Source organism: Papio anubis, chromosome 4 (assembly GCF_008728515.1).
Source record: "Papio anubis isolate 15944 chromosome 4, Panubis1.0, whole genome shotgun sequence".
NCBI lineage: Eukaryota > Metazoa > Chordata > Mammalia > Primates > Cercopithecidae > Papio > Papio anubis.
Window position 1 is genome coordinate 172,418,301 of NC_044979.1, and position 27,196 is coordinate 172,445,496.

The 27,196-nt window shown below is 45.0% G+C and overlaps 1 protein-coding gene across 8 annotated transcripts in view; it reads right to left on the reverse strand.

Annotated features, from left to right (window-relative positions):
* The window catches only part of HLCS (holocarboxylase synthetase), a 245,862-nt gene that overhangs the window by 191,908 nt on the left and 26,758 nt on the right, over nucleotides 1-27,196 (reverse strand). For 5 of the 8 annotated variants that reach the window (XM_021935523.2, XM_021935525.2, XM_017956451.3 and 2 more), the window contains exons 3-4: nucleotides 3,502-3,664; nucleotides 1,127-2,070 (exon numbers count right to left, since the gene is read on the reverse strand). In XM_021935523.2, the coding sequence (XP_021791215.2) occupies nucleotides 1,127-2,070; nucleotides 3,502-3,553 (996 nt within the window). In that variant the 5' untranslated portion in view covers nucleotides 3,554-3,664. Of the gene's footprint in view, nucleotides 1-1,126; nucleotides 2,071-3,501; nucleotides 3,665-7,571; nucleotides 7,578-20,280; nucleotides 20,351-27,196 lie in introns of those variants that run through there. The other 3 variants (XM_021935526.2, XM_031665734.1, XM_021935522.2) reach the window with 3 other exon arrangements.

Consider the following 27,196-nt stretch of genomic DNA (forward strand, 5'->3'; position numbering starts at 1 on the left):
GGTTGTATGCGTTCATCTGTCCTAATGTCCGAATTCCTTAATTTTAAGCATCTCTGCTTAAAATGTAGGTGTAGTAAAGAAACAAATACATACTCCCTGGAAAAAATGTTTGGCCAGAAAATTCAAGAGACTTAGCTTCCAGGAGAACTGGAAAAAGACAGGGCATTACAAAATGAAAACAAAACAAAAAAGAAACAATTCTCTAACTCAGTAAAAAGATCCCTACAATAAAACAAAATCGATGACACTTATCTTGGGAACTCTCCTGAACAAAATATCTACATCTGCTTAATTTCTCCTTAGAGCATTAAATCCTTAAGGACAAGTGGACGTTCGTCTAACTCTAATGAAAACCTTTTCCCCTAAGGATTAAAAGATTTGGAGTCAATGATAAGGAATTCTGAAATAGTCCATCCGCCACCGTTTGCTTCAACAAACAAAAAGCTAAAAGGAAAAAGAAGATGGAATAAGAGGGAAAAAAAAAAGAGCCAAAGGATCTCCTAAGCAAGAAAAAGAAATTAGCATTTTCCTTTCATCCTCTTTCCATTTTCCCCCTACCTATGTATTAGTATGCCACAAATCTAAGTAGCTTCAATATTCTCTTATTTCAAGTTTTTCTTCAGCACTTGGAAGAGTGATAAAACATAAGAAAGGAATTGGGAATCTGAAGATGTTTTTTAACACAAACTACCTTGGCAATCAACTACAGTATTTCATTGCAGTGGTCACTGACGTCTAGAATCACTACCCTGATGGTTTCAACTTCCTACATTAAATAAAGGATCAATTATATTAACCAAGGAGTGCTCTAGGGCAAGAAAGCAGACCGATGTAGTTGAGAAAGATCATTACTAGTAAAGAACAAAACAAGAATTTTCTGACTAAGCCTCAGTTAACCAGCAAGCGCATTTAACAAGTCTTTTGGTTAATCAGGGTATTCAAGAAAGCCCTAAACTAAACTAAACTTTCTGCTTACTATGAGCAAAAGCTCCCAGCCAACAGTCAAAAACAGCGCACAGCACACGAGCTCCTGAAACTTTTAAGCGTGTAGCTTTAAAAGACATATTCCCTCTCAAAGATACCCACAGATACCCAAAGATCGCCAAATCCATGCTGCCCTGAGTACCTGGCAAAGAACAGCTTCTCCCCCGTGAGTTCCAAAAGGCACATGCACAATCATCCTGTCCTTGTCATCATTCTCCAGGTGGCCCTGGAGCCCACCAGGGCTGAGCCGGACGGGGCCTTCCTGGTACCTGCAGCCACTGCTCAAGACGCTGAGCTTCACCTCGCTCTGGTCAGCCTTGGAGAAAACCAGGTTCTGGACTGTCTTCCGCAGTGCACCCTTGCTTGTCACCTGAAAGCCACCAAAGGTGAAGGATGAAGACAGGCCCAACACCTTCCCTCCCTGAGAAAGATAGGCCATGAACTTCTGGTACAGGTCTTCGGGAATGGACTCCCTGGTAGCAATGACCAACAGCAGACAGTTGTCCGTCCACGGGTCTCTGAGAGCACTGTCCTCCAGCAAGTGGTAGAGAACGTAACTGTCAATGTCCACACAGTCAGCCAGCACGGACCGGACCTCGTGGAACCGGCCGAGGGCTTCCTGGGAGTCGGAGCCCACATAGAGGAGGATGTTAGGCGCCTTTCCTGTGAGGTTGACTCTTCTCCCTTCTCTTTCAGGGGAGGTCTCATCAGCAACACTCTCCAAACTGCTGCTATAATCGTAGGGAAGGTCTGGAATGTTCTCGGCAGATGCAAACTTGACTGACTCAATGGTGCTGTTCTCAAGTTCCAGACACTCGTGGCAACTAGACAGATGGAGGTGATAATGCTCAATGGGGCCCCCTCCCCTGTCACTGTCCCCAGCAGGCTCACTCCCAGAGGCACTGCCTCTCCTTTGTTTGGGTTCTTCACCAAGAGCCTTTGGGTCATCTCTGCCAATGTGCTCCATACCGTCCTGCTCAGGCTTAATCTCAAGAGAAGGTTCAGGCTTCGGCTCTAGGATCTGGGCTTGCTTGTTTGAGGCTTGATCCTTAACTTCCTTCAGAGTGGAATCCTGCAAGCGCACTGCTAAAGCACAAACAGGAGAGAGGGAGAGAATTAATCAACACTTCTTGTGTGACACGTAGCTCATCTCAAGAATCTCATCACCCTCTCTGCATTCTGGGACTTACATTCCAGGACAGTCACTGGCACGGCTCCCACCTGCATCCCCCCTCAACCCAGGGGCATCCTTTGGAAACACTAACTGTTCCAACCTAAAGACCCCAAGTGAAATCAGCAGTTTGCCCAACATCTTTTACACCTATGGGAGAACCTAAGACCCTCTTACGGAATGGTGAGGAAAGTGAGATTCAGAGAGGTGCTTTTGCCTCCTTACTTACAGGTTCTATTTCTTGGGTGTTATTCTCCTTTACAATAACAAAACTGAGCAATAAAAAAGGACACATATCTAGAGTCTACCCCAGCACGCCCCAGTGAAATGTCACTCTCAGGACATGCCATAGGATCAATGGGAGAAGATTCTTCCCAGTATCTTGTCTCAGGACTAGAACATAAGTTGACAATCACTAATTCAAAAACATTTATCAAGCACTTGCTACGTGTCAGACATAGTATTGGAGACATGTACGAGGTGATTCTGGATATTAAGGGATTTACATGAACTTCCAGAGCTGATAAGGGACATTTATTTGCCCATGAGATGAAAGAAGACATTCATAGACATAAAAAGCCTGCTTTTAAGCCTAATTAAGGAAGAACAGTTTGTGTGTTTCCTGAAAAACGATTTGTCCCAAAAAATTGTGATACATATATTTTAAGTAAAAAGCTCTTTGATTTAGAACTTCATAGTAACACTAGCTATGCTTCCCACTCAATCAGAACTATAGTCTAGACACTAGTTATACTGTATTAAACTATGTGGAATAAATGTTATATGGGTTCTGAATTTGAATGCCACCTCATGAGCAACGCAGTCATGAAACATTCTTGTTTAAGAAATTTAATAAGCACTGAAAATGTACCCTGCAGCCCCCCAAAAAACTCTTGACGCGTGTATGAATTGTATATTATTATAGTAAAATCAAACCTGTTGACTGAATTAAACTGAAACTAAGCATAGCCCTTACGTCATACCAGTAAGAGTGCTCAACAGTCCTTAAGCTAATAACCTATAGTGTCCCACTATGATAAAAGCAGGGCCTCACTTTGTCACCCACATGGGAATGCAGGGGCATGATCATGGCTCACTGTAGCCTCAATCTCCCAGCTCAAGTGATCCTCCCATCTCAGTCTCCCAAGAACCTGGGACCACAGGCATGCACCACCACACCCAGCTAATTTTTTTTGTTTTGTTGGAGATGGGTGTCTATGTTGCCCAGGCTGGTCTCGAGCTCCTGGGCTCCAAGCGATCTTCCTGCCTCAGCCTTCCAAAGTGCTGGGATTACAGGCATGAGCCACTATGCCTGGCCAATAAAAACATTTTCTAAAGTTACTTACACATAATCTTTTGGGGTACCAGTCCATTATCCATGTGGAGTCTATCTTCCATGAACGCCACCCCCAGCTTGCTGAAGTTGTCCACACTTGCTTCAGCAATTAGCCGATAAGGATCCCCAGGTCTGCAAGCTAATGGCAAACAACAGTCTGACCACTTGACAATCTGAGAAAAAGCAGGAGAGGGAGGAGGTGGGAAAAGACAGGTTGAGATTTTTCTTCTCTAAAATAACCAGATACTTTATTTTTCCGTTGAGGCTCCTACTACTAAATTACAGTCATTAATAACAAAATACTAGATACTACATTTTATTAATATCAGAGTTGTTTTGAATCAAACATTCTCATCTCTACCTGACAACAGTGCTTATAAAACACTAAATATAACTCTCTCATTTAAAAGTAACTGAAGTCTCCACCTTTTTAGGGAACTAAAAGATAAAGAGACATTCCCCAGACACCAGAAAAGTATCATGCTGCCCTTTAAAAACAGAGAAGAGGACAGAACAAGTCCACCATACCCAATTACTTTCAATGTAACCTGTGGACCCGCTTTTCTCAAAGTGTGGTCCGAGACCAAGTGCAACCAACCTCCCAGGGAGCACATCAGACCTTCAGAGTCCCAAGCACAACTGCCTCCCTGTCTGGTGCACTGGACTTTCTGGAGTTGAACTCCAGATATCAGAATGTTAAAACGTGCTTCCCCTGTGGTTCCTGCACTCGAACTGTGAGAACAATCCGAAAAGACTCTCCAGACAGTTCCTCCCTGTAAGGAGGTTCCGGTTCCCACCACAAGGGGGACAGGGAGAAAGAGAGCAGGCAAAACACCCGGCTTAGGCTTCCAGTTCTTACTACAGAAGCCTGTGATACTGGGGCCTCGAACACCCGTATTCTCCTCTCGCTGAGGGTTCCCACGGAGAAGAGAGCCTACGAGGTGAAGAGCCCGGCGCTGCAGTCAGGGGTCTGAGGCCGAGTCAAAGACAACTCATCATCGCTGTCTGTCCTCGGGCAAGCTTCTGACCCTCGTAGCGTCCTAATTTGTAAAACAAGAATACCCTACTAAAAATACAAAAATCAGCCAGCCGTGGTGTCGCATGCCTGTAGTCCCAGCTACTCGGGGGGCTGAGGTAGGAGAATCGCTTGAACCCAGGAGGCAGAGGTTGCAGTGAGCCGAGATCGCGCCACTGCACTCCAGCATGGGTGACAGAGAGACTCCGTCTCAAAAACTAAATAAATAAATAAATAAATAAATATAATTTAAAGGCTGGTAGTGTTCATGAGATCAAAGAGTATACGTAATACCCCCAGTAGAAAGCTTAGATCGACCGGAATAAAGTACTCAATTACCGAGAGCTGCTTTTATTAGCGGTCACAAATGTGGCTTTAAAAGCAGCAGTGAGCAGCACAGTCTTTTTCTAAGATGCCATGAATGATTCCTCTACTTCCTAAAGATACCTTCTCAGGAACACATTGCCCCGAATTTCATAATTAGAGATAAATAATTTTTATTCCATTTTTATTTCTTTGTATTTATTTATTTTTTTAGATGAGTACTCGCTGTATCACCCAGGCTGGTTTTGAACTCCTGGCCTTGAGTAATTCTCTCGCCTCAGACTCCCGAGTAGCTGGGACAACAGGCTCGGGCCACCACACTTGGCTTGAATTCTATTTTATATACTGGTGGGATAGGATTTTAGAACTAACTCCTCCTAAAAACTATTTGTTAAATGCTGGATAAAATAAATGAATAAAGCATTACCTTAAAAGTCTGGAAGAACTGACTAGATAATAATGAACTTCCAGGTCAAGTGTTGGGATAAATCCTGAACCTACAGAGGAAAGGGGGATTCCCGCAAGACACACCACTTCTGCCCCCAGGGTCCTTGCTCATCCAAGCAACTTGGGTTTCAAAAGTCAACGTCCAATTGGCATAAGCGTAGACATATAGTGATATGGTTTGGCTGGGTCCCCACCCAAATCTCATCTCCAACTGTAATCCCCATGTGTCAACGGAGGGACCTGGTGGTGACAGGATCCTGGGGGCAGTTTCCCCCATGCTGTTCTCGTGATAGTGAGTTCTCATGAGATCTGATACTTTTGAAGTGTTTGGACCAGGCGCGGTGGTTTACGCCTGTAATCCCAGCAGTTTGGGAGGCTGAGGTGGGTGAATCACCTGAGCTCAGGAGTTCATGACCAGCCTGGGCACATGGTAAAACCCCGTCTCTACCAAAAATAAAACCCCCGTCTCTACCAAAAATAAAAAAATTAGCCGGGCATGGTGGTGGGTGCCTATAATCCCAGCTATTCGGAGGCTGAGGCAGGAGAATCACTTAAACCCAGGAGCTGGAGGTTGCAGGAGCCAAGATCATGCCATTGCACTCCAGCCTGGGTGACAGAGCAAGACACTGTCTCAATCAATCAATCAGTCAATCAATAAAGTGTTTGGTAGTTTCCTCTCTGTCTCTGTCTCTCGCCTGCCACCATGTAAGACATACCTTGCTTCCCCCTTTGCCTTCCGCCATGATGGTAAGTTTCCTGAGGCTTCTCCAGCCATGAAGAACTGTGAGTCAATTAAACCTCTTTCCTTTATAAATTACTCAGTCTTGGGCAGTTCTTTCTAGCAGTGTGAAAATAGACTAACACATATAGACCACAGAACAGAGCTGACAGTACAGAAATAAACACACATTCATGGACAACTGAATTTGGACAAAGATGCCAAGACAATTCAATAAGGAAATAATAGTCTTTTCAACCAATATTTCAACCATTATTATTACAACCAGATACTGACGTGTAAAAGAATGAAGATAGGCTGGGCGCGGTGGCTCATGCCTGTAATCCCAACATTTTGGGAGGCCGAGGCAGGTGGATCACCTGAGGTCAGGAGTTTGAGACCAGCATGACCAACATGGTGAAACCCCATCTCTACTAAAAATACAAAAATTGGCCAGGTGTGGTGTCTCACGCCTGTAATCCCAGCACTTTGGGAGGCCAAGGCAGGTGGATTGCCTGAGATCAGGAGCTCGAGACCAGCGTGGCCAACATAGTGAAACCCTGTCTCTACTAAAAAATACAAAAAATCAGCTGGGCATGGTAGCAGGCACCTGTAATCCCAGCGACTCGGGAGGCTAAGGCAGGAGAACCGCTTGAACCCGGGAGGCAGAGGTTGCAGTGAGCCGAGATCATACTACTGCACTCCAGCCTGGGCAATAAGAGCGAAACCCTGTCTCAAAAAAAAAAATTTAGCTGGGCGTGGTAGCAGGCACCTGTAATCCCAGCTTCTTGGGAGGCTGAGGCTAGAATTGCTTGAACCTGGGATGCAGAGGTTGCGGTGAGCCAACACTCCAGCCTGGCACTCCAGCTTGGGCACTCCAGCCTGGGCACTCCAGCCTGGCGACAGAGCGAGACTCGTCTCAAAAAAAACCTATTAAACTTTAAAAGACTCAAATTTGCATTAAATTGATACAGAAAAAGAAAAAAAACCACATATAGGGAAGTGTGAAAGACCTCTTTTAGAAAAAGGAGAAATGGGCCAGGCTGGGTGGCTCACGCCTGCAATCCTGCCCGGGAGGAAGAAGTTGCGGTGAGCTGAGATTGTGCCATTGTACTCCAGCCTGGGCGACAGAGCAAGACTCCGTCTCAAAAAAAAAAAAAAAGAATGAAGATAAACCTCTTCCTCACACCATGCAGACCATGTACAAAAATGAACTCAAGCTGGATCAAAGACCTCAATGTAAGAGCTAAAACTACAAAATTCAGAGAAGAAAACACAGGCATAAATTGTCATGACTTTTGATCAACCAATGGCTTCTGAGATAAGATATCAAAAGTACAAGCAACAAAAGAAGAAATAGATAAATTGGACTTCATCAAACATTTTTGTGCTTCAAAAGATATCAAGAAAATGCAAAGACAACACAAAAAAAATAGGAGAAAGTACTGGCAAATCATATAAGAACTCCTACAACTCAACAATAAAAAGACAATCCAATTTAAAAATGGGCAAAGGATGTAAACAGTTATTTCTCCAAAGAAAATATACAAACACCCAGCCAGGCGCAGTGGCTCACGTCTATAATCCCAAGCACTTTGGGAGGCCGAGGTGGGCGGATCACCAGGTCAGGAGATCAAGACCATCCTGGCTAACATAGAGAAACCCCATCTCTACTAAAAATACAAAAAAAAAAAAAGATTAGCCAGGCATGGTGGTGGGCACCTGTAGTCCCAGCTACTAGGGAGGCTGAGGCAGGATAATGGCGTGAACCCCAGAGGCGGAGCTTGCAGTGAGCCAAGATCATGCCACTGCACTCCAGCCTGGGCGACAGACCGAGACTTCATCTCAAAAAAGAAAAGAAAAGAAAATATACCAATGCCCAATAAGCACACAAAACGCTGCTCAACATCATCAGTCATTAAGGAAATGCATATAGAAACCAGAGTGAGATACAACAAAATACCCACTAGGATGGCTAGAATCAAAAAAGATACCGACGAGGACAAGGAAAACTGGAACTCTAATACATTGCTCATAGAAATGAAAGTGTTGCAGCCGCTTTGGAAGAGTTTGGGAGTTCCTCAAATAGTTAAACATAGAGTTACCATATGATCTAGTAATTCTACTCCCCAGTATATACCTGAGACAACTGGACCTGAACATAAGAACACATCTAGATTAGGCTCAGAGGATCTTCCCAAAGGCAAGCCCCAGAGGCCTTCACAAAAGAAACCAACTATGTTCACTGAGAAACAAATGGAAGATCTGAACTTGTTCAATAAGAACGCATACCCAAACCCCAGCCTTCAGAAAGATATGGTCTCCAAAATGGAAATACATCCAGACGTACTGCAGGTTTGGCTCAAAAACCTTGGAGCAAAACTCAAGAAAGCCAAATGCAAGCATATCTGGCAAAAACAAGAAGCTCAACAACAGCAAATATCTGAGAATGAGGCTGGGTGCGGTGGCTTGCTCCTGTAATCCCAGCACTTTGTGTGGCTGAGGCAGAAGGATCAGGAATTCAGGACCAACCTGGGCAACATGGCAAAACCCTGTCTCTACGAAAAACTACAAAAAATAGCCAGGTGTGGTGATAGGCACCTGTAGTCCCCGCTACTCGGGAGGCTTAGATGGGAGGATCACTTGAGCCTGGGAAGTTGAGGCTGCAGTGAGCTGTGATCATGCCACTGCACTCCAGCCTGGGCAACACAGTGAGGCCCTGTCTAAAAAAAAAAAAATTAAAAAAAAACAAAAAACAAAAAACTGAGGGTAGAGTCAAGACCAATCCTTCTCAGGGAAATATGGACACACTACCCACATCCCTAAATGAGGCCCATCCTAGAGTTTACACAGATCATCAGGCACCCTCATTCCAACTCCACTTAGGCCCCAGGGGTAGGGACCCTACAGACCACTCCAGTGGCCCCAAAATAGTTCGTTTTGGCTGCTGCCAAGATCTGAACATATATTGCTTCTAGACACTTCCGAATCCCAAGTTCCTTCTCCAAGCTTCCCTTTTAATTCTTTTGGTTCCTCATCTCTACAAAACAGAGAGAGACATCAGACACAAAAGGTCACATATTGTAATGATTTATGATGATTCTCATACAAGAGAATACTTTTCAGCAGTAAGAAACAAATGTGAGATATACACAACACGGATATATTTCAAAAACATTATGTTGAGTGGAAGAAAAAGACGCCAAAGGATACATGCTGTATAATTCCATTTCTATGAATTCCTAGAACAGGAGAAACTAATTTACCATGTCAAAAAGATGAGTGGCCCAAGTAGAAAGAATTGAATAGAAAGAGGTGCAAGATAAATGTATTGGGGTGATGGTAATGTTTCATGTGTTAATTACCCAGGCAGTTACCTAGATGTATAAATTCATCAAAACACATACAACTGTGCATCTAAAATCTGTGCATTTTATTTTATATAAATTATACCTCAACTAAAAATTAATATACAACAAAACTAGTAAGGACAGTTTCTTTCTTTTTTTTCCTGCTTCTTTGTTTTGATTTTGGTTTTTGGTTTTTTAATTGTTGTTGTTGTTCCATCTGTTCAGCTAATAAGATTTAGTCAGCATCAAGAAGTGGAGAGTTGGCTTATGTTTTCACATCCTGTTTTTTGGTCACCTCCCTCCATCATCATACTTTAATGACCTTGTCAAGCTCCCTTCATTCATTTTGGCTCTCCCCAAGGCGTTCTTCACATAGTCACCAGGGTAATGTCATTATTCCTTTAAAAATGTTGCACTATTCCTTGGCCTGGCACGGTGGCTCTCGCCTGTAATCCCAGCACTTTGGGAGGCCGAGGTGGATGGATCACAAGGTCAGGAGATCGAGACCATCCTGGTTAACGGTGAAACCACATCTCTACTAAAAATACAAAAAATTAGCCAGGTGTGGTGACAGGCGCCTGTAGTCCCAACTACTCAGAAGGCTGAGGCAGGAGAATGGCATGAACCCGGGAGGTGGAGCTTGCAGTAAACCGAGATCACACCACTGTACTCCAGCCTGGGCGACAGAGCTAGACTCCATCTCAAAAAAAAAATGTTGCACTAGTCCTCTGCTTAAAATCCTTCAATGAATAAGTTTTGAAGATCTACTGTACATCATGGTGACTACAGGTTTTGTGAGGTTTTTTTGTCTCAAAGAAAAAACCACATCATATGTTGTACCCCATAAATATATACAACTAAAAAATACTTTCATGGCCATTTTTCATCATTCAGGAAAAAAAATATGCCCACACAAAAAGCTTGTATGTAAATGTTCACAGCAGCATTATTCACAATAGCCAAAAGGTAGAAACAACCCAAATGTCATCAATAGATGAATGGATATATAAAATGTGTATATCCATACAATGGACTATTATTCAACCATAAAAAAGGAATGAACTATTGATACATGTTACAACATGGATGAATCTTGAATACATTAAGTGAAAGAAGCCAACAACGAAAGGTCACACATTCTATAAGCCTATTTACATGAAGTATCTAAAATAGGCAAATCTAGAGTCAGAAAGTAGATTCACGGTTGCCAGGAGCTGAGGTGTTGGGGAGCAGACAGTGAATGCTGACAGGTGTGTGGTTTCTTTCTGGTGTGCTGAAAATGTTCTGGAATTAGATAATGCTGATGATTGCACAACTTTGTGAACATACTAAAAACTACTGAATTGTTTTTCAAGGGTGAATTTCATGATATGTGAATTACATCTCAATTTTTTTAAAACAAAAAGAAAAGCGTCCAGGCAGTTTGTTTGTCTCTACACTCTTCCAGCACAGCCTAGTCAGTAAATGGACTCTAGAGTCCAACTTCCCAAACTTCAATCCCGGCTCCTCCGGTTAAGGGCGTGTGACCTGAGCAAGCTACTCAAATTCCCCATGCTTCAATGTCCTGTCTGTAAGGTAGAGATAAGAGCACCTACCTTGGAAGGTTACTGGGAGCACTAAGTGCCTGGGCCACAAGGGGCGCTCTTATGGTTCCAAAATATAGAGTCCTTTAGAGCAAGTAACCTCATGAGAAAGCACATCATCCCCAGTGGGCAAAAATCGATCTTGGCAGGGAGTGGGGAGGTGGAAAAAATCTTAAGACACTACAACAGTTTGTGGCCCTCCAAGGCTCAACCCTACACCACAACTTTTTTTTTTTTTTTTTTTTTTTGAGACAGGGTCTCACTTTATCACCCAGGCTGGAGTGGTGCAATCATGACTCATTGCAGCCTCGACTTCCTGGGCTCCAGCAATCCTCCCACCTCAGCCCACGGAGTAGCTGGGACAAGAGGCATGCACCACTATGACCAGCTAATTTTTGTAATTTTTGTAGAGACGGGATCTCGCTACGTTGCCCAGGCTGGTCTCGAACTCCTGAGCTCAAGCGATCCTCCTGCCTCAACCTCCCAAAGTGCTGGGATTATAGGTGTGAGCCACTGTGTCCGGCCCCCCACAACAAAATCTTATTCCTTAGTAGCTTATTTCTCTTCTTACAGTGAACTTGAATCTAATTATTCTCCTTGGAAAAACAATCATTAAAAAAAACCAACTTGAGAAACATGGCCTTGGAGGGAAAAATAATAAACGCAGGAGTTTATGGCCAACTCACTAACCTGTGTAGAATATTTGGACAAAGAGAAACTCCAGAATGTTCATTTAGCTCTACTTGTAGCTTTCCCTCCACTTTACTACCTACTTCTCCCACCTCCTCCTCCCCGATACACAGCCAAGGGAAACAGAATTCACCTGGCGGGTCAGGCCCACCCAGCATTTCAGCAGAATTCTACATTTCAGAAATGACATCTTTGATTCAGGACAGAGAGTCTGTTGATTTCAGCTTTGGGAATGGGGGAAAGGATGTCAGTTCAGGAAGATGAGAAGATAAACTAACACCGTAGCAGGGCAGACTTTTGGGATGAGGGTGCATGGGAAGCATGGAAAAGAACAGGGCAACCTCCTGTAGGAAACTAAAGACATCATTGTCCTCAGAGCAATCAGAGGAGGAGGAGAACCGCTCAGCCAATGGAGACTCAACCCGGAATTTAGCTGTAAAAACATTGATTTAGTCCCCTGCGGTAGCAGGCACTGGCAATGTAAAAGGAGCCAATAATGAAATTCCCACACGCCTCTAAGGAGGAATGAGGCAGGAGATAAACAAAAGAAGAGGAAGGACGGGAAGAGGCCAAAGAACAATACATCCACACATCCCGGATCAAGTTTCTCCACTCTGCCAACTGTTTCCCCAACTAAGTGCATTTCCTTTTTCTAGGAGCAGGGTCCATGAGCCACGGACCATGCAAACGCCTTCAAGCAGCGCTGGGTGCTCCGATCAAAGCAGAGCCGCACTGTCACTGATACGTCGCTCAGGGTGTTTGCCTTTCAGTGAATGAAGGCAAACAGGACACTTCAAATTTGCACTTTGAGATGGAAACAAAGGCATGGAAAAGAAAAGGGAAGTCAAGCAAAAGGCTTACTCCCAAAGATCAAAGCTAAGGAAGCCCTGGCTGTCCATAAACAAAGGAGTTTCCTCTTATAATAGCAGCCAGCAGAAATCTGTTAAGTAACTAAAGCTCTTGACTTGATGTTACAATGTATGGCAGCACGCAAGGCATATCTTCTCTGCTCAATTTAAAACTCACATCCAGGCTGGGCGCGGTGGCTCACGCCTGTAATCCCAGCACTCTGGGAGGCCTAGGCAGGTGGATCACAAGGTCAGGTGATCGAGACCATCCTGGCTAACACAGTGAAACCCCGTCTCTACTAAAAAACACAAAAAATTAGCTAGGCGCGCTACTCAGGAGGCTGAGGCTGGAGAATGGCGTGAACCCGGGAAGTGGAGCTTGCAAAACCGAGATTGCGCCACGGCACTCCAGCACTCTGGAGTGGGCAATAGAGCGAGACTCCATCTCAAAAAAAAACAAAAACTCACATCCAAGAAGCAGCCTGGGAGTGACAGACCCCAGGTTAAACTAGCACAGGTGGCCCTGCCCAACAGGGGGCATTGGCAGGCAGCGGCTCTGCAGCCAGTGGGGAACAGAAATCTCAACAACCCACTGGTACGCAGAGTCAGATCACGGATGCTGCTAATTTTTCTGACTCTTGTTTCTCCTCTTCCAAATCATCTTAATTCAATGTGAAATTGTTAAAAAGTTCTAGTAACAAATTGGATAGAGGAGGGCTGGACATGCAGAGGAAGAGAATTTGAAAATACAGGGCTGGGCGCAGTGGCTCACACCCATAATCCCAGCACTTTGGGAGGCCAAGATGGGTGGATCACAAGGTCAGGAGTCTGAAACCAGCCTGGCTGGCATGGTGAAACCCTGTCTCTACTAAAAATACAAAAATTAGCCGGGCATGGTGGCGCACGTCTGTAGTCCCAGCTACTCGGGAGGCTGAGGCAGGAGAATCACCTGAATCCCGGAGGTGGAGGTTGTGGTGAGCCGAGACCCCGCACCACTGCACTCCAGCCTGGGTGACAGAGCGAGACTCCATCTCAAAAAAAAAAAAAAGAAAAGAAAAATGAAAATACAAGACTAAAGGGAAGAGGTTATTTTTAACTTCTGGCTATCCTTGCTGTCTTTTGTGTTTGGAAACAGGATAAAGGAGAGCTACAAAATTGACTTTCACTTGATATTATGCAAAAAGACAGGCCAGGTGTGGTGGCTAATGCCTGTAATCCCAGCACTTTGGGAGGCCACGGCAGGAAGGATCACTTAAGCTCAGGAGTTCAAGACCAGCCTGGGCAACAAGGCAAAACCCCATCTCTACTAAAAACAAAAGACTAGCTGGGTGTGGTGGCACGCACCTGTATTCCCAGCTACTTGGGAGGCTTAGGTGGGAGGATGGATTGAGCCCAGGAAGTAAAGGCTGCAGTGAGCCTTGATCATGCCACTGCACTCCAGCCCGGATGACAGAATAAGACCCTGTCTCAAAATAAAAAAAGACAATACACCCTATGGCACTTTTAAGAGAAGGGTAATGGAAAATCAAGTAACAGTGTAAGAGTTATCACAAAATCACAGCAAGCAGGAGCTGAAATGGTCAACCGACCCAGGTGGAGCTGAAAAGAGGAATTGCGAAACCATGACTGACCAGATGCTCAGGGAAAAGGCGGGTGTCACTGTTTAAATATTCTGAATAAGAGAGAAAATAATACAAATATTATGAGAATAAATACCCTTGCTGCCACACAGAAGAGTGTTATTATTGTGTTCTGTAGATGTCCGATACACTGCCGAGGCCCGCTAAGGTGTGCTGCATTTACATCCACAGTTACCTCCCACCTCATCCCTCCATTCCACTGATGTAAGCTGAGGAAGAAGAGGAGTTTTAAGAGGTATCCCAAGTGGTTTAGTTATCCACTGATGTGTAACAAACCACCTCAAAATTCAGTGGCTTAAAACTAATCATTTATTTTGCTCACAAATCTCAATTTGGACAGGACTGGGCAGGAACAGCTTAACTCTGCTCCATGTGGCATCAGGTAGAGTGACTCAACCAGGGCTGGATGACCTACTTGCAAGATGCCTCTGTCTCTGAGCTGGAGCTGCCTGTCAGCTGGAAGCTCCACCAGGGCTGTCCATAAAGAGCCACATGTCCTTCTCCTTCATGTGCATCTCGCCACAGGGCAGCTTGAGCTTCCTCACAGTATGGGAGCTGGACTCCCAGATGGCATGTTCCAAGGGCCCAGATGGAGGCTCCAAGGTTTCTTATGATCTAGCCTGAGAATTCTCAGAATGTCACTTCCATCCTATCCCAATGGACATACAAATAACTAAGGTCAGTTCAGATTCAAGGGAGGGGGAAGTGACTCCACCTCTCAATAGGAGGAAAGAATTTGCAGCTATCTTCAATGTACTGCAACAAGTTTCTGCCAGCAATTAGTCTTCCCCTTCTGCATGAGAATGACATGTCCCTAAATGGGCATGCTCCTTTGGCCCAAGACCCTGCACAAGAGAGATGTAGAGAGCAGAGAGCTCAAAACAGAGTCACAGTTGGAACAGCAGCAGCGAATCTGCTGAGCATACGAGTAACATACCCAAGAAACTAGGATTCATGGTTAGAAGCCGCTGGGATTCTAAGCTTATCTGTTACTCCAGCAATCTGATTAATGCAATGTGTGAAACTGTATTCCTGACAACAGCCCTCTAAGTCCTTCCTGCTACATTCCCCACCTCCACAAGTGACCCACCACCCAACCACAGGCCATCACCTCCTAACCAATATGGACATCTGTCTCTATCTCAGTGTTCCTACTCCCAGCACTCATCAAGCCCATTATCTTTTCCCACATTGGCCTACAATCTGTTCCAGGTTTGCTCCCCTCCCATCCCTTCTGCAATCTGCCTGAATTGTGACCTTCCTAAAGCACAAATCTGATCATTCTGCTTTAAAAAAAACAAAAAACAAAACAAAAAAAACTGGTTTTAGCCTACTGTCCTTGGGATCAAGTCCAAATTCCTGGTTAACACATATAAGCCTTGTTCGATTTGTGTATTACGTCCATTTGCCATCCAATTTGTGAGTATATTCAATTCTGCTACATAGAAAACAAGAAAAACAAATAGCATGGATGAAACTCATAGTGAGTCAAAAGCTTGTAAGACACGCTCAAAACAGACAAAATAAGTGGAACATACATGTGTTGAACATAGATAAAAAGGACAAAACCAAAGACTGTTAGTCCTAGGCAGAAAGTCACGGGAGAACCAATTTTTTTTTTTTTTTTTTAGAGAGAGACAGGGTCTTACAGCTGTGTCACCCAGCCTAGAGTTCAATAGTGCAATCAGGGCTCACTGCAGTCTCAACCTCCTGGGCTCAAGCAATCCTCTCACCTCAGCCTCCCAAGTAGATGAGATCAAAGGCATACGTTATCATGCCTGGCTACTTCTTTTTTTTAAATTTCTTGTGCAGACAGCATCTTGCTGTGCTGCCCAGGCTGACCAGGGCCAATCTTATCAAATCTTAAATATCCGTAAGACACAAACTATGCCACTTGACAGTTATGTCATCCTTAATTTGGCCACCCATTTTGACCCCATTTATATACTGTCTAGAAACACAGATTAAAAAACACACACAGCATCTCAGCAGGTCTCTGGTAAGCCACAGCTATTGCAGACATATATATCCAAGTTTCTCTAACAAAGCAACTGTGTGCTGGCTACAGGCACCTTCCACCTTCTGGGCCCTTGTGTAACTTCAGCTCTAGTCCTTGTACTGACACCATTGGCAGGGAAGGCTGATGCAGCAGAGGGAGACTCCATGTATGAACATCACATGGCCCAGGATTCAGACTGTGCTCCTTCCATTCCATAGGCACCTGATCCTAAGTGTTAACCGATCCCAGATCGCTCCCCGTTTCTTGCTGCACGTTTTGAATTGATGTAATAAACAACGTGATTCAAGCATCTTAACTCAGCCTATGAGCCTCTCTGTTCTGTGACTGCTGGAATAGCCTGCTTGGCCATGTTCTTGGAAGCGACCACCGCATCAAGGTACTTTCCCACACAACATTCCACCCCCTGCTTTCCCCTCCAGTCTTATCTAGGGCCATTCCCCAACTCAGGTGAATGCAGACTCCAAATGCACTGAGCTGTGTGCAGTGGCCAGGTGCAAATGCTTTCTGTACATCTGTACATGCTGTTCTACCTGGGAAGTCCTTTCCTCCTTTCACCTGATTCCTATTTTCACCTTAAACCTCAGACATCACCTGCCCTGGAAAGTCCTTCCTGACCTCACCCAATCTAGGTAGGTCCCCCGATAATCCCTATCCATGCCTTCTATAGTACTTAACAGGGTGACCTTTAATTGTTCATTTACTTAGCTCTCTGCTCCCCCACACTGTGAGTTCCTTACAAACAGGGAATGTCATCTCTGAATGAATCTTTCCTCTCCATGTGACTCATGCCTCCAGCCCTATCTAGCACACAATCTGGCATATAACAGGCAATCAATAAACCTTCAATGAATGCCTTGATCGAGTACAAGGAACATAAGCAAATTTCCTGTGGGAAAAAAGAATTGTATTAAGTTTTTTGGGTCAACAATTCTTACTAAATGTGATTGCTAACGTAAGTGCAGAAAATACTGAAAACTGAGCTGAATCTGCCATCGCTTCTTGGTATTATTGCATCAAGCAAAATAAGTGAAACACAGATGTTCAATAAATATGCTCATGAATGAATAAGTGAAATATGAATATGTGAATGCTACATTTTTTAAAACTGAATTTTAAGATCCATTTATCTGTTGTTAGGAATCTATAGAATGATCACAGATCAAAGCCATTTGAAATATCCAAAATTTAAAAAGATATTTTAAATATCTTTAAGAGTTGTACAGTCTTAAAAATGTGAAAAAAATATAAGATCCCATCAAATTCAAATGTCTTTCTTACATAATATATTTTTCTATTTAATATCTTAGGACCCTGTAAAATTCAAACGGGGCTGTGAAGTTAGGTGAAACATACATGCACAGATTCATAAGAGCCCCCCCAAAATGCAAAATCCCATCAAGCAATCAACCCTAAGGGGAACTGTTGACTTGGTTAGAAGACAGTGAGCTATGAGATCAATCCCTTTTTAAGTTTTGAATCCTAATTTATAAAATGGAGCTCAGGGTAATAGCCAGAGTGGTCAACATGAATGGCTCTGGATGTCTCTAGCTCCTGGTTGCAAGACCCACTGATGTCTCTGATCACAAGTGAAATTAGCTAACTGGACTGTGGCAGTCCTCCTCATTGGGAAGGCATTCTTCTACCCTAGAAAATTAAGAATTAAGTAACCACAGCCGGGCACGGTGGCTCACGCCTGTAATCCCAGCACTTTGGGAGGCCGAGGTGGGCAGATCATGAGGTCAGGAGATCAAGACCATCCTGACCAACATGGTGAAACTCCGTCTCTACTAAAAATACAAAAATTAGCTGGTCGTGGTGGCATGTGCCTGTAATTCCAGCTACTCGGGAGGCTTAGACAGGAGACTGGCTTGAACCAGGAAGTCAGAAGTTGCAGTGAGCCAAGATTGCGCCACTGCTCTCCAGCCTGGCGACAGAGAGAGACTCCATCTAAAAAAAAAAAAAAAAGAAAGAAAAAAGAAAAAAAAAAGAACTAAGTAACTACCATTCAGCAAGGTCTTAATTAAACCTTCCTTGGAAAGTCAGTACTGAGATAGCTGTGGCAGAGATGCTAATTATCTCCCAAAATCTAGCCTTTCTTTCTCCCTTATAGGAACAGAACTCCCGGTTTCTGCTGAATCCATGACCGTCCAGCTAGGGAATGCATTTCTCAGCCCACCCTACACCTCAGTGACCAAGGGAGCTATGTGACTAAGTTCTGGACAATGGAATGGGAGCAGAAGTCACCATGTGAAATTTCTGGATCACAAATGTATTTTTTTAATTGATTAATTTTTTAGAGACGAGGTTTTACTCTAGTACAGTGGCAATCAAAGCTCACAGCAACCTCAAACTTCTGGTCTCTAGTGATCCTCCCACCCCAGCCTCTTAAGTAGCTGGGACCACAGGCAGGAGCCACCACGCCCAGATAGATTACAGTTTTAAAGAGGAAACTGGTTGTCTTCCAACCTTCTCTCTTCCCCCATTCTGAAGGCTAGAATGTGGATGAAGCTGACGGTGGTGGAGTAGCAGGGGAGCCAGACTCTAGCAAGAGAGAACCATTACCTAGGAGAGAGTAGGGAAGATGGGAGAAAGAACCAAGGAAGAAAATGAGGAAAAAAATGGGTCCCTGGATGGACTTCCAAAGCAAAACCACTGCCCAGAGAGAGAAATTTAACTTCCAGCTTGTTTGAGCCCCTGTAGCTCTGGGTCCCATTTTTATACAGCTTAGCCTGTATCCTATATAATATAGTAACTATGTTCCTTAAGATGCGGTACATCTTTTAGCTCCATAAAGACACATAATTAACAATTTAGGAAATTAAAAGCACAGCAGTCATATTTTATGTTAAAAAGAAGCCTGTACATATTTGACATTTTATGTAATTGCAATATTTTGGAAAGTCTGGCCTTGGCTTTAAATTGAAATCTTGTTAAATTTATATATATTAGAATATATAAGAAAACTTCAAGCTTACCATATTTGTAAATTTAGTACAGTCATACACCACATAATGTCTCGCCCAGCGATGAACCACATATATGATGGCTGTCCCATAAGATTACAACGAAGGTAAAAAAATTCCTATGATCTAATGATATTGTAGTACAGCACAGTACTCACGTATTTCTGGTGATGCTGGTGTACACAAACCTAGTGGGCTGCTGGTCATATAAAAGTATAGGACAGACAAGGCCGGGCACGGTGGCTCATACCTGTAATCCCAGCACTTTGGGAGGCCGAGGCAGGTAGATCCCTTCAGGTCAAGAGATCGAGACCATCCTAACTAAACTGGTGAAACTCCACCTAATACAAAAATTAGCTGGGTATGGTGGCGCGCACCTGCAGTCCCAGCTACTAGGGAGGCTGAGGCAGGAGAATTGCTTGAACCCAGGAGGCAGAGGTTGCAGTAAGCTGAGATCACACCACTGCACTCCAGCCTGGCGACAAAGCAAGATTCTGCCTCTAAAATAAAATAAAATAAAATAAAATGTATAGCACAGACAATTACATACAGCACACAGTACCTGATAATAAACAACTGTTACTGGTTTATGTGTTTGCTACGTTTTCTATTATTTTAGAGTGGACTCCTCCTACTTATTAAAAAAAAACGGCTGGGTGTGGTGGCTCATGCCTGTAATCCCAGCACTTTGGGAGGCCGAGGCAGGTGGATCACTAGAGGTCAGGGGTTTGAGATCAGTCTGGCCAACATGTGAAACCTCATCTCTGCTAAAAATATAAAAATTAGCCAGGTGCGGTGGCCGGCACCTGTAATCCCAGCTACTTGGGAGGCTGAGGCAGAACTGCTGGAACCTGGGGGCCAGAGGTTGCAGTGAGCCAAGATCACACTTGAACTCTAGCCTGGACAACAGAGTGAGATTCTGTCTCAAAAAAAACAACAACAACAAAACAGTAACAGCCTGAGGCAGGTCCTTCAGGAACTACTCGGGGGAAGGCACTGTTATCACAGGAGTTCACCATTCCATGCACGTTACTGCCCATGAAGACCTTCTAGGAGGACACGTGTGCAGTTAAAGTCAGTGATACTGATGATCCTGATCCTGGGTAGCCTAGGCTAATGTGTGTGTTTGTGTGTTAGTTTTTAACAAAAAAAGTTTACAAAATAAGAAACAGGCTGGGTGTGGTGACTCACGTCTATAATCCCAGTGCTTGGGGGATGCTGAGGTGGGAGGACTGCTTGAAGCCAGGAGTTGGAGATCAGCCTAGGAAACATAGCAATTTGTATGTTCACAAATTTGTAGAGATAAATAAATAAAAATAAGAACAAAATTTTAAAAACAAATTTTTTTTAAAAAATACAAAATCTTAGAAAAAAGCTTTTAGAATAAGGATATAAAAATATTTTTTACAGCTGTACAATGTGTTTGTGTTTTAAGCTGTGTTATTACAAAAGAATCAAAAACTTTAAACAATCAAGTTTATAAACTAAAAATGTGATAGTAAGCTAAGATTAATTTATTATCAAAGAAGAAGGCTGTTATAAATTCAGCGTAGCCTAAGTGTACAGTGTTTTTTAAGTCTAAAGTAGTGACTGTTGTGTCCTACACGTTCACATTCACACGCCACTCACTCACGGACTCCCTGAGCCACTTTCAGTCCTGTAAGCTCCATTCATGGCAAGTGCCCTAGACAGGTGTACTGTTATCTTTTATACTGTATCTTTACTGTGCCTTTTCTATGTTTAGATACACAAATACTTACCACTGTGTTACAGCTGTGTACAGTATCCAGTGCAGTAACATGCTGTACAGGTTTACAGCTTAGGAGCAATAGGCTACCCCATAAATCCCAGGTGTGAAGTAGGCTACAGCATCTAGATTTGTGTAAGTACACTCCATGATGTTTGCATGATGAAATCACCTGAGGATGCATTTCTCACAATGTGTATCTGTCGTGAAGCAACACATAACTATAATGTATAAGAGTTATGTAAGTGTTCAAAAACGTGGTGTCTGTTAATCCAGACAACTTAAAAATCTAAAAAGAAACTGGGAGGGGGGTGGGGGGACCCATGAGGAAGGAGCAGGAGCAAGTATATGGACTCAGGGGGTGGGGAGGCACTTGTAGTTCTAGCGGTGAGTTCATGGGTATTTATTACATTATTTCAAATCCACAGGTGAATGAGAGCCATGCATAAACCAATGATGAGAGTACATTTGGAACAAGGAGTATGGTTAACCCAATTCTGTGCATCTAGAGTCCTAAAATGAAATGAAATCTTTTAAGACATTTGAGTTTGTAGGCTGGGCGCGGTGGCTCACACCTGTAATCCCAGCACTTTGGGAGGCTGAGGCGGGCAGATCACGAGGTCAGGAGATCGAGACTATCCTGGCTAACAAGATGAAAATCCGTCTCTACTAAACATACAAAAAAAATTAGCTGGGCATGGTGGCAGGCACCTGTAGTCCCAGCTATTCAGGAGGCTGAAGCAAGAGAATGGCATGAACCCAGGAGGCAGGGCTTGTAATGAGCCGAGATCGTGCCACTGCACTCTAGCCTGGGCAACAGAGCAAGACTCCATCTCATAAATAAACAAATAAATAAATGTCCAAGGAGCTGGGAGTGGTGGCTCAAGGCTGTAATCCCAGCACTTTGGGAGGCCAAGGCGGGTGGATCACCTGAGGTCAGGAGTTTAAGACCACCCTGGCTAACATGGTAAAACCCCATCTCTACTAAAAATACAAAAAATTAGCCAGGCGTGGTAGCAGGCGCCTGTAATTCCAGCTACATGGGAGGCTGAGGCAGGAGAATCGCTTGAACCCAGGAGGCAGAGGTTGCAGTGAGCCAAGATTGCACCACTGCAATCCAGCCTGGGCAACACAGCCAGACTTCGCCTCAAAAAAAAGGCCAAGGAATTAGTTACTGATAGAATCTGGAAGTTTGTGCCCTCTAAATCTCATGCTGAAATGTAATCCCCAATGGTTGAGGTGGGGCCTGGTGGGAGGTGTTTGCATCATGGGAGCAGATTCCTCATGAATAGTGTGGTGCTGTCCTCCCCACAGTGAGCGAGTTCTCACAAGACCTGATTGTTTAAAAGTGTGTGGCACCTCCCCCAGCTCAGTTCACTCTCATTTCCATTCTCGCCATGTGACACACCTGCACCTCTGTTGCTTTCTGCCGTGACTGTAAGTTCCTCAAGGCCCTCACCAGAAGCACATGCTGGCACCACACTTCCTGTATGGCTTGCAGACCCTCTTCTTTATAAATTATCCAGCTCCAGGTACTTCTTTATAGCAATGCAAGAACCGTCTAATACAGTTACCACATGACAAGGACTCTTCGTAGTTCAAAAAGAAAAGCCAGATATCAGCAATTTCATATGATTTGACCTACTTGATTATTTAATTTATATTCTCAATAAATTGAAAATCATTTTAAAAATAAAAATGAAGTTTATGAATCATCTTTTCTGCATATGAAAATTAGCCCTGAGTTGGCCGAGCATGGTGGCTCACACCTGTAATTCCAGTATTTTGGGAGGCCAAGGCGGGCAGATCATGAGGTCAGGAAATCAAGACCATCCTGACTAACACGGTGAAATCCCATCTCTACTAAAAATATAAAAAATGAGCCAGGCATGGTGGCAGGTGCCTGTAGTCCCAGCTACTCAGGAGGCTGAGGCAGGAGAATGGTGTGAACCTGGAAGGCAGAGTTTACAGTGAGCCGAGATCACGCCTCTGCACTTCAGTCTGGGTGACTGAGCAAGACTTTGTCCCAAAAAAAAAAAAGAAAATTAGCCCCAAGTTCACCAAAACCGTCACATCAACAGCTGGTCTCCTACCAAACATGAGACACAAGTACTGTTTGATTGGACCCAGGTTAATAAAAGCTTTTTTTATTTTGGAATCTCAATGATCTAGATCTCTTTAAAACCATTAATTCGTTCCTCTAGTTACTAGAAAGGGCAGAGGCGTTGGTTAACATCTTATCTGTTACTTAGCAGCTGGTTAAAACCTTGTCTAGGCCAGTAATCCTAGCACTTTGGGAAGCCGAGGAAGGCAGATTGCCTGAGCTCAGGAGTTCCAGACCAGCCTGAGCAACACGGTGAAACCTGGTCTCTGCTAAAACACAAACAATTAGCCGGGCGTGGCAGCATGCACCTATAGTCCCAGCTACTTGGGAGGGTGAGGCAGGAGAATTGCTTGAACCTGGGAGGTGGAGGTTGCAGTGAGCTGAGATCGCACCACTGCACTCCAGCCTGGGCGACACAGAGAGACTTCGTCTCCAAAAAAAGAAAGAAAATAAAGAAAATCTAGCAATGATATTCCTATCACTTTAGGAATGTCATTTAATCTTACAACCTAAGTTTTCTTATCTTCAAAATGGCAATAACAGTAATAAAACTCTGTAAAGCCGTAAGTATTAGTGATGGCAGCAGCAGCCAGTCTGGAGCAGACCAGGCGTGGCTAGGGATACGTGCACTGTGGAACCAAGGGAAGTTGGGAGCAGGCAGGAGCCCTTCCTGGTTCTGAGTTGGCGGGGCAGGAGCCCAGTGCTCCTAGGCATAGCTGCAGCCTCCCAGCCACAGCTGCGGACGGACCTGGGCATCCCTGTGCTCTCAGGGGCCCCAGAAGCCCCTCTTCCCCACAGGCTTATAAGTGCCTGATGCCGCTTCCTGGCCTCTCCCTGCTCCCTGTGCCCACTCTGATTCTGGAGCAAAATTGAAGCTGAGCCTGGGCGCTGTTCCAACCTGGCCAGGTGAGTGCCACTCAGGATGGCGCTGACACACCAGCCCCCTGCCACCTCAGCCCCCTCTAGACTTTGGGAGCCACTCTGGACTAATCCTCTTGACTACGAGGATGGGAAGGAGGCCGAGGAGGAGCTGAGGACGGCTGGCTGCAGGCCTGCAGGCACCCCTCAGCACAAACAGCCTGGGCGCCTGGGACGACATGACTGACAGCAGAAGGCAGACAGGCTGATAAGTAGAAAGGGTCGGGTCCCTGGTGATGCCCCACCTTCAAGCCAAGACCAGACCAAACCCTTGGGGACCTGGCTGTCAGTTCCGTGTGAAGCCTGTGGCCCAGAGTGAGAACTGATGGTGCTTTTTCTGGCCCGCCCATGGCTGCCCATGGACCAATCAGCACGCACTTCCACCCTTCTGAGCCCATGAAAACCTCAGACCCAACCAGATTCACAGACACTGAGACTACCAGCTGCAGAAAGGAGCTACCCATTTCAGGTATCCTGAGAGCTGTTCTGCCACTCAATGAAGCTCCTCTCTGCCTTGCTCACCCTCCAGTTGCTCACCCTCCACGTACCTCATTCTTCCTGGATGCAGGACAATAACTCAGGACCCACCGAATGGCGGTACTAAAAGCTGTAAGACAAACCAGGGCTGAAACATGTCCCCGTGCTGACTACATTGCAGGCAACAAGAAGGAGAGAAGAACTGTGGCCCTTCAAGAAGCCAAGATCTAGGGGCTCCCCAAGCCAAGGCTGTAAACACCCTCTTTGGGGCTCTGTGGTTCCCAGCATCTCCATGCTTCCAGGTGCCACCATGTTCCCCTTGTCCAGACGCGGGTGCCCTCAGTGAAAGCCTCATTCAGTACACTTGGTCCAGCCCCAGTCTTGCATGGAGCCACCCACCCCCAGACCCTGCACTTGCTCACCCACACACCCCTTGCCACTCTGCACCTGGCTTGCCCCTGGTAGGTGTGGGATCTGAGCTGGTAGAATGAGCTGAGTGCAGCCTACCACGCCAAGTGGGTGGAATAAGCCAAGTGGGCACAAGCAATACTCAGGCAGAAGGCGCCGCTAGCCACAGAAGTTTCTGTCTGGTGAAGCGACACCCCAAGAATCCCGTGACATTAGGAGTAATGTTTATAAAATACCTAGCAAGGGCTCAATAAATGGCTTATTATTACCATAAGTGTCTACAGGGCTAAATAAAACATTGCAAACCTTCGGGAGAGAGCGTACTGTCTTAACACACTGCACTGCTCCAGGCCCGTCTGCCTGATGCTCTGCCCACTCCGGGGCCCCCACCAGAAAGTCTCTCGCTATCTTATACTATCTGCACCTGCCTCTACTTATTTTGGTTCACCCTGAATTCCAGTCAATTATTTCTTGTTTACTTCCCCCTTTGTCCTCTTCTCTCATCTCAATACAGCATCTTACAGATCATCTTCATGAAATGGGAATCCAGTAAACATGGTAGCATCAGCAAAATCCCCACTGGATTATCTACATGGCAGGGAACAATGGCGGGTGAGGACCCACAAGTGAGGGGAAGGAAGCTGCAAGGGTGGGTTGGAGTCAGACCTCCATAAGCCTCAGGACGTGGACTGCACCTGGAGGGATGACATCCAGCAAAAGCTTATGCAACAGTGTCCCAACTGGATGTGGGTCCAGAATGACTAACTCTGGCCATCAAGAGGAATGCCCAAGGAAGGGACATGGGACAGGCTATTTTCACAGCTCACACAAAAGATAATGCACATGAGGATGGAAAGAGGAGCAGTGGAGATGAAGGAGCGGAGCTGACAATTTAGGGAGTGCTGTTAGAACTAGTAACTTCGGCCGGGCGCGGTGCCTCAAGCCTGTAATCCCAGCACTTTGGGAGGCCGAGACGGGCGGATCACGAGGTCAGGAGATCGAGACCATCCTGGCTAACACGGTGAAACCCCATCTCTACTAAAAAAATACAAAAAACTAGCTGGGCGAGGTGGCGGGCAGGAGGCTGAGGCAGGAGAATGGCGTAAACCCGGGAGGCGGAGCTTGCAGTGAGCTGAGATCCGGCCACTGTACTCCAGCCTGGGCGACAGAGCAAGACTCCGTCCCAAAAAAAAAAAAAGAACTAGTAACTTCACAGAAGCGAGGAGGAGGTGCGAGGAAAAGCAGCCTGGCGTGTTAATTTGAGATTTTCTCTTTTTTAAGCAGAAGAATACAAACACAACTCATTTTGGACATGTGGCTGAGGTTGAAGTATTTTCAGAATACTCAGGGAAAGACGTTTAGGATGTAGGTGGTGACATACCCCAGCCACTCGGGTTGATTTAGGAAACAAGATGTTGTAGGAATGGACGAGATGACCTGAGAGAGAGTGCTGCTGAATAAAAATATAACATGAGCCACAAATATAAGCCACACACGCAGTTTGTTTCCTAGCAGTGACCAGGCATGGAGGCTAACATCTTTAATCCAAGTATTTTGGGAGGCCACGGAGGCAGGATCCCTTGAGCTCTGAGTTTGAGGCTACAGTGAGCTATGATGGCCACTGTACTACAGCCTAGGTGACACAGTAAGACCCTGTCTGAAAAATAATAAGAACAATAAAATTTTCTAGCAGCCGCATTAAAAACATAAAAAGAAACAGGTGAAAATAATTTTACTAACATCGTTAACCCAAAATATCCAAAGACAAAGGGGGTCACAAAGGCTAGGAAAGACCACTCATAAAAAGACAAATTTGGGCCGGGCGCGGTGGCTCAAGCCTGTAATCCCAGCACTTTGGGAGGCCGAGACGGGCGGATCATGAGGTCAGGAGTTCGAGACCATCCTGGCTAACACGGTGAAACCCCGTCTCTACTAAAAAAAATACAAAAAACTAGCCGGGCGAGGTGGTGGATGCCTGTAGTCCCAGCTACTCGGGAGGCTGAGGCAGGAGAATGGCGTAAAAACCCGGGAGGTGGAGCTTGCAATGAGCTGAGATCCGGCCACTGCACTCCAGCCTGGGCGACACAGCGAGACTCCGTCTCAAAAAAAAAAAAAAAAAAGACAAATTTGAGGCCGGACGTGGTAGCTCATGCCTGTAATCCCAGCACTTTGGGAGGCCGAGGCAGGTGGATCACTTGAGGTCAGGAGTTCAAGACCAGCCTAGCCAACATGGCAAAACCCCATCTCTACTAAAAATACAAAAATTAGCCCGGTGTGGTGGTACACGCCTGTAGTCCTAGCTACACCGGGGGCTGAGGCATGAGAATCACTTGAACCCAGGAGGTGGAGGTCCCAGTGAGCCGAGATCACACCACTGCACTCCAGCCTGGGTGACAGAGCAAGACTCTGTCTCAGAAAAAATAAAAAATAAATTTAAAAAAGCAAATTTGGTT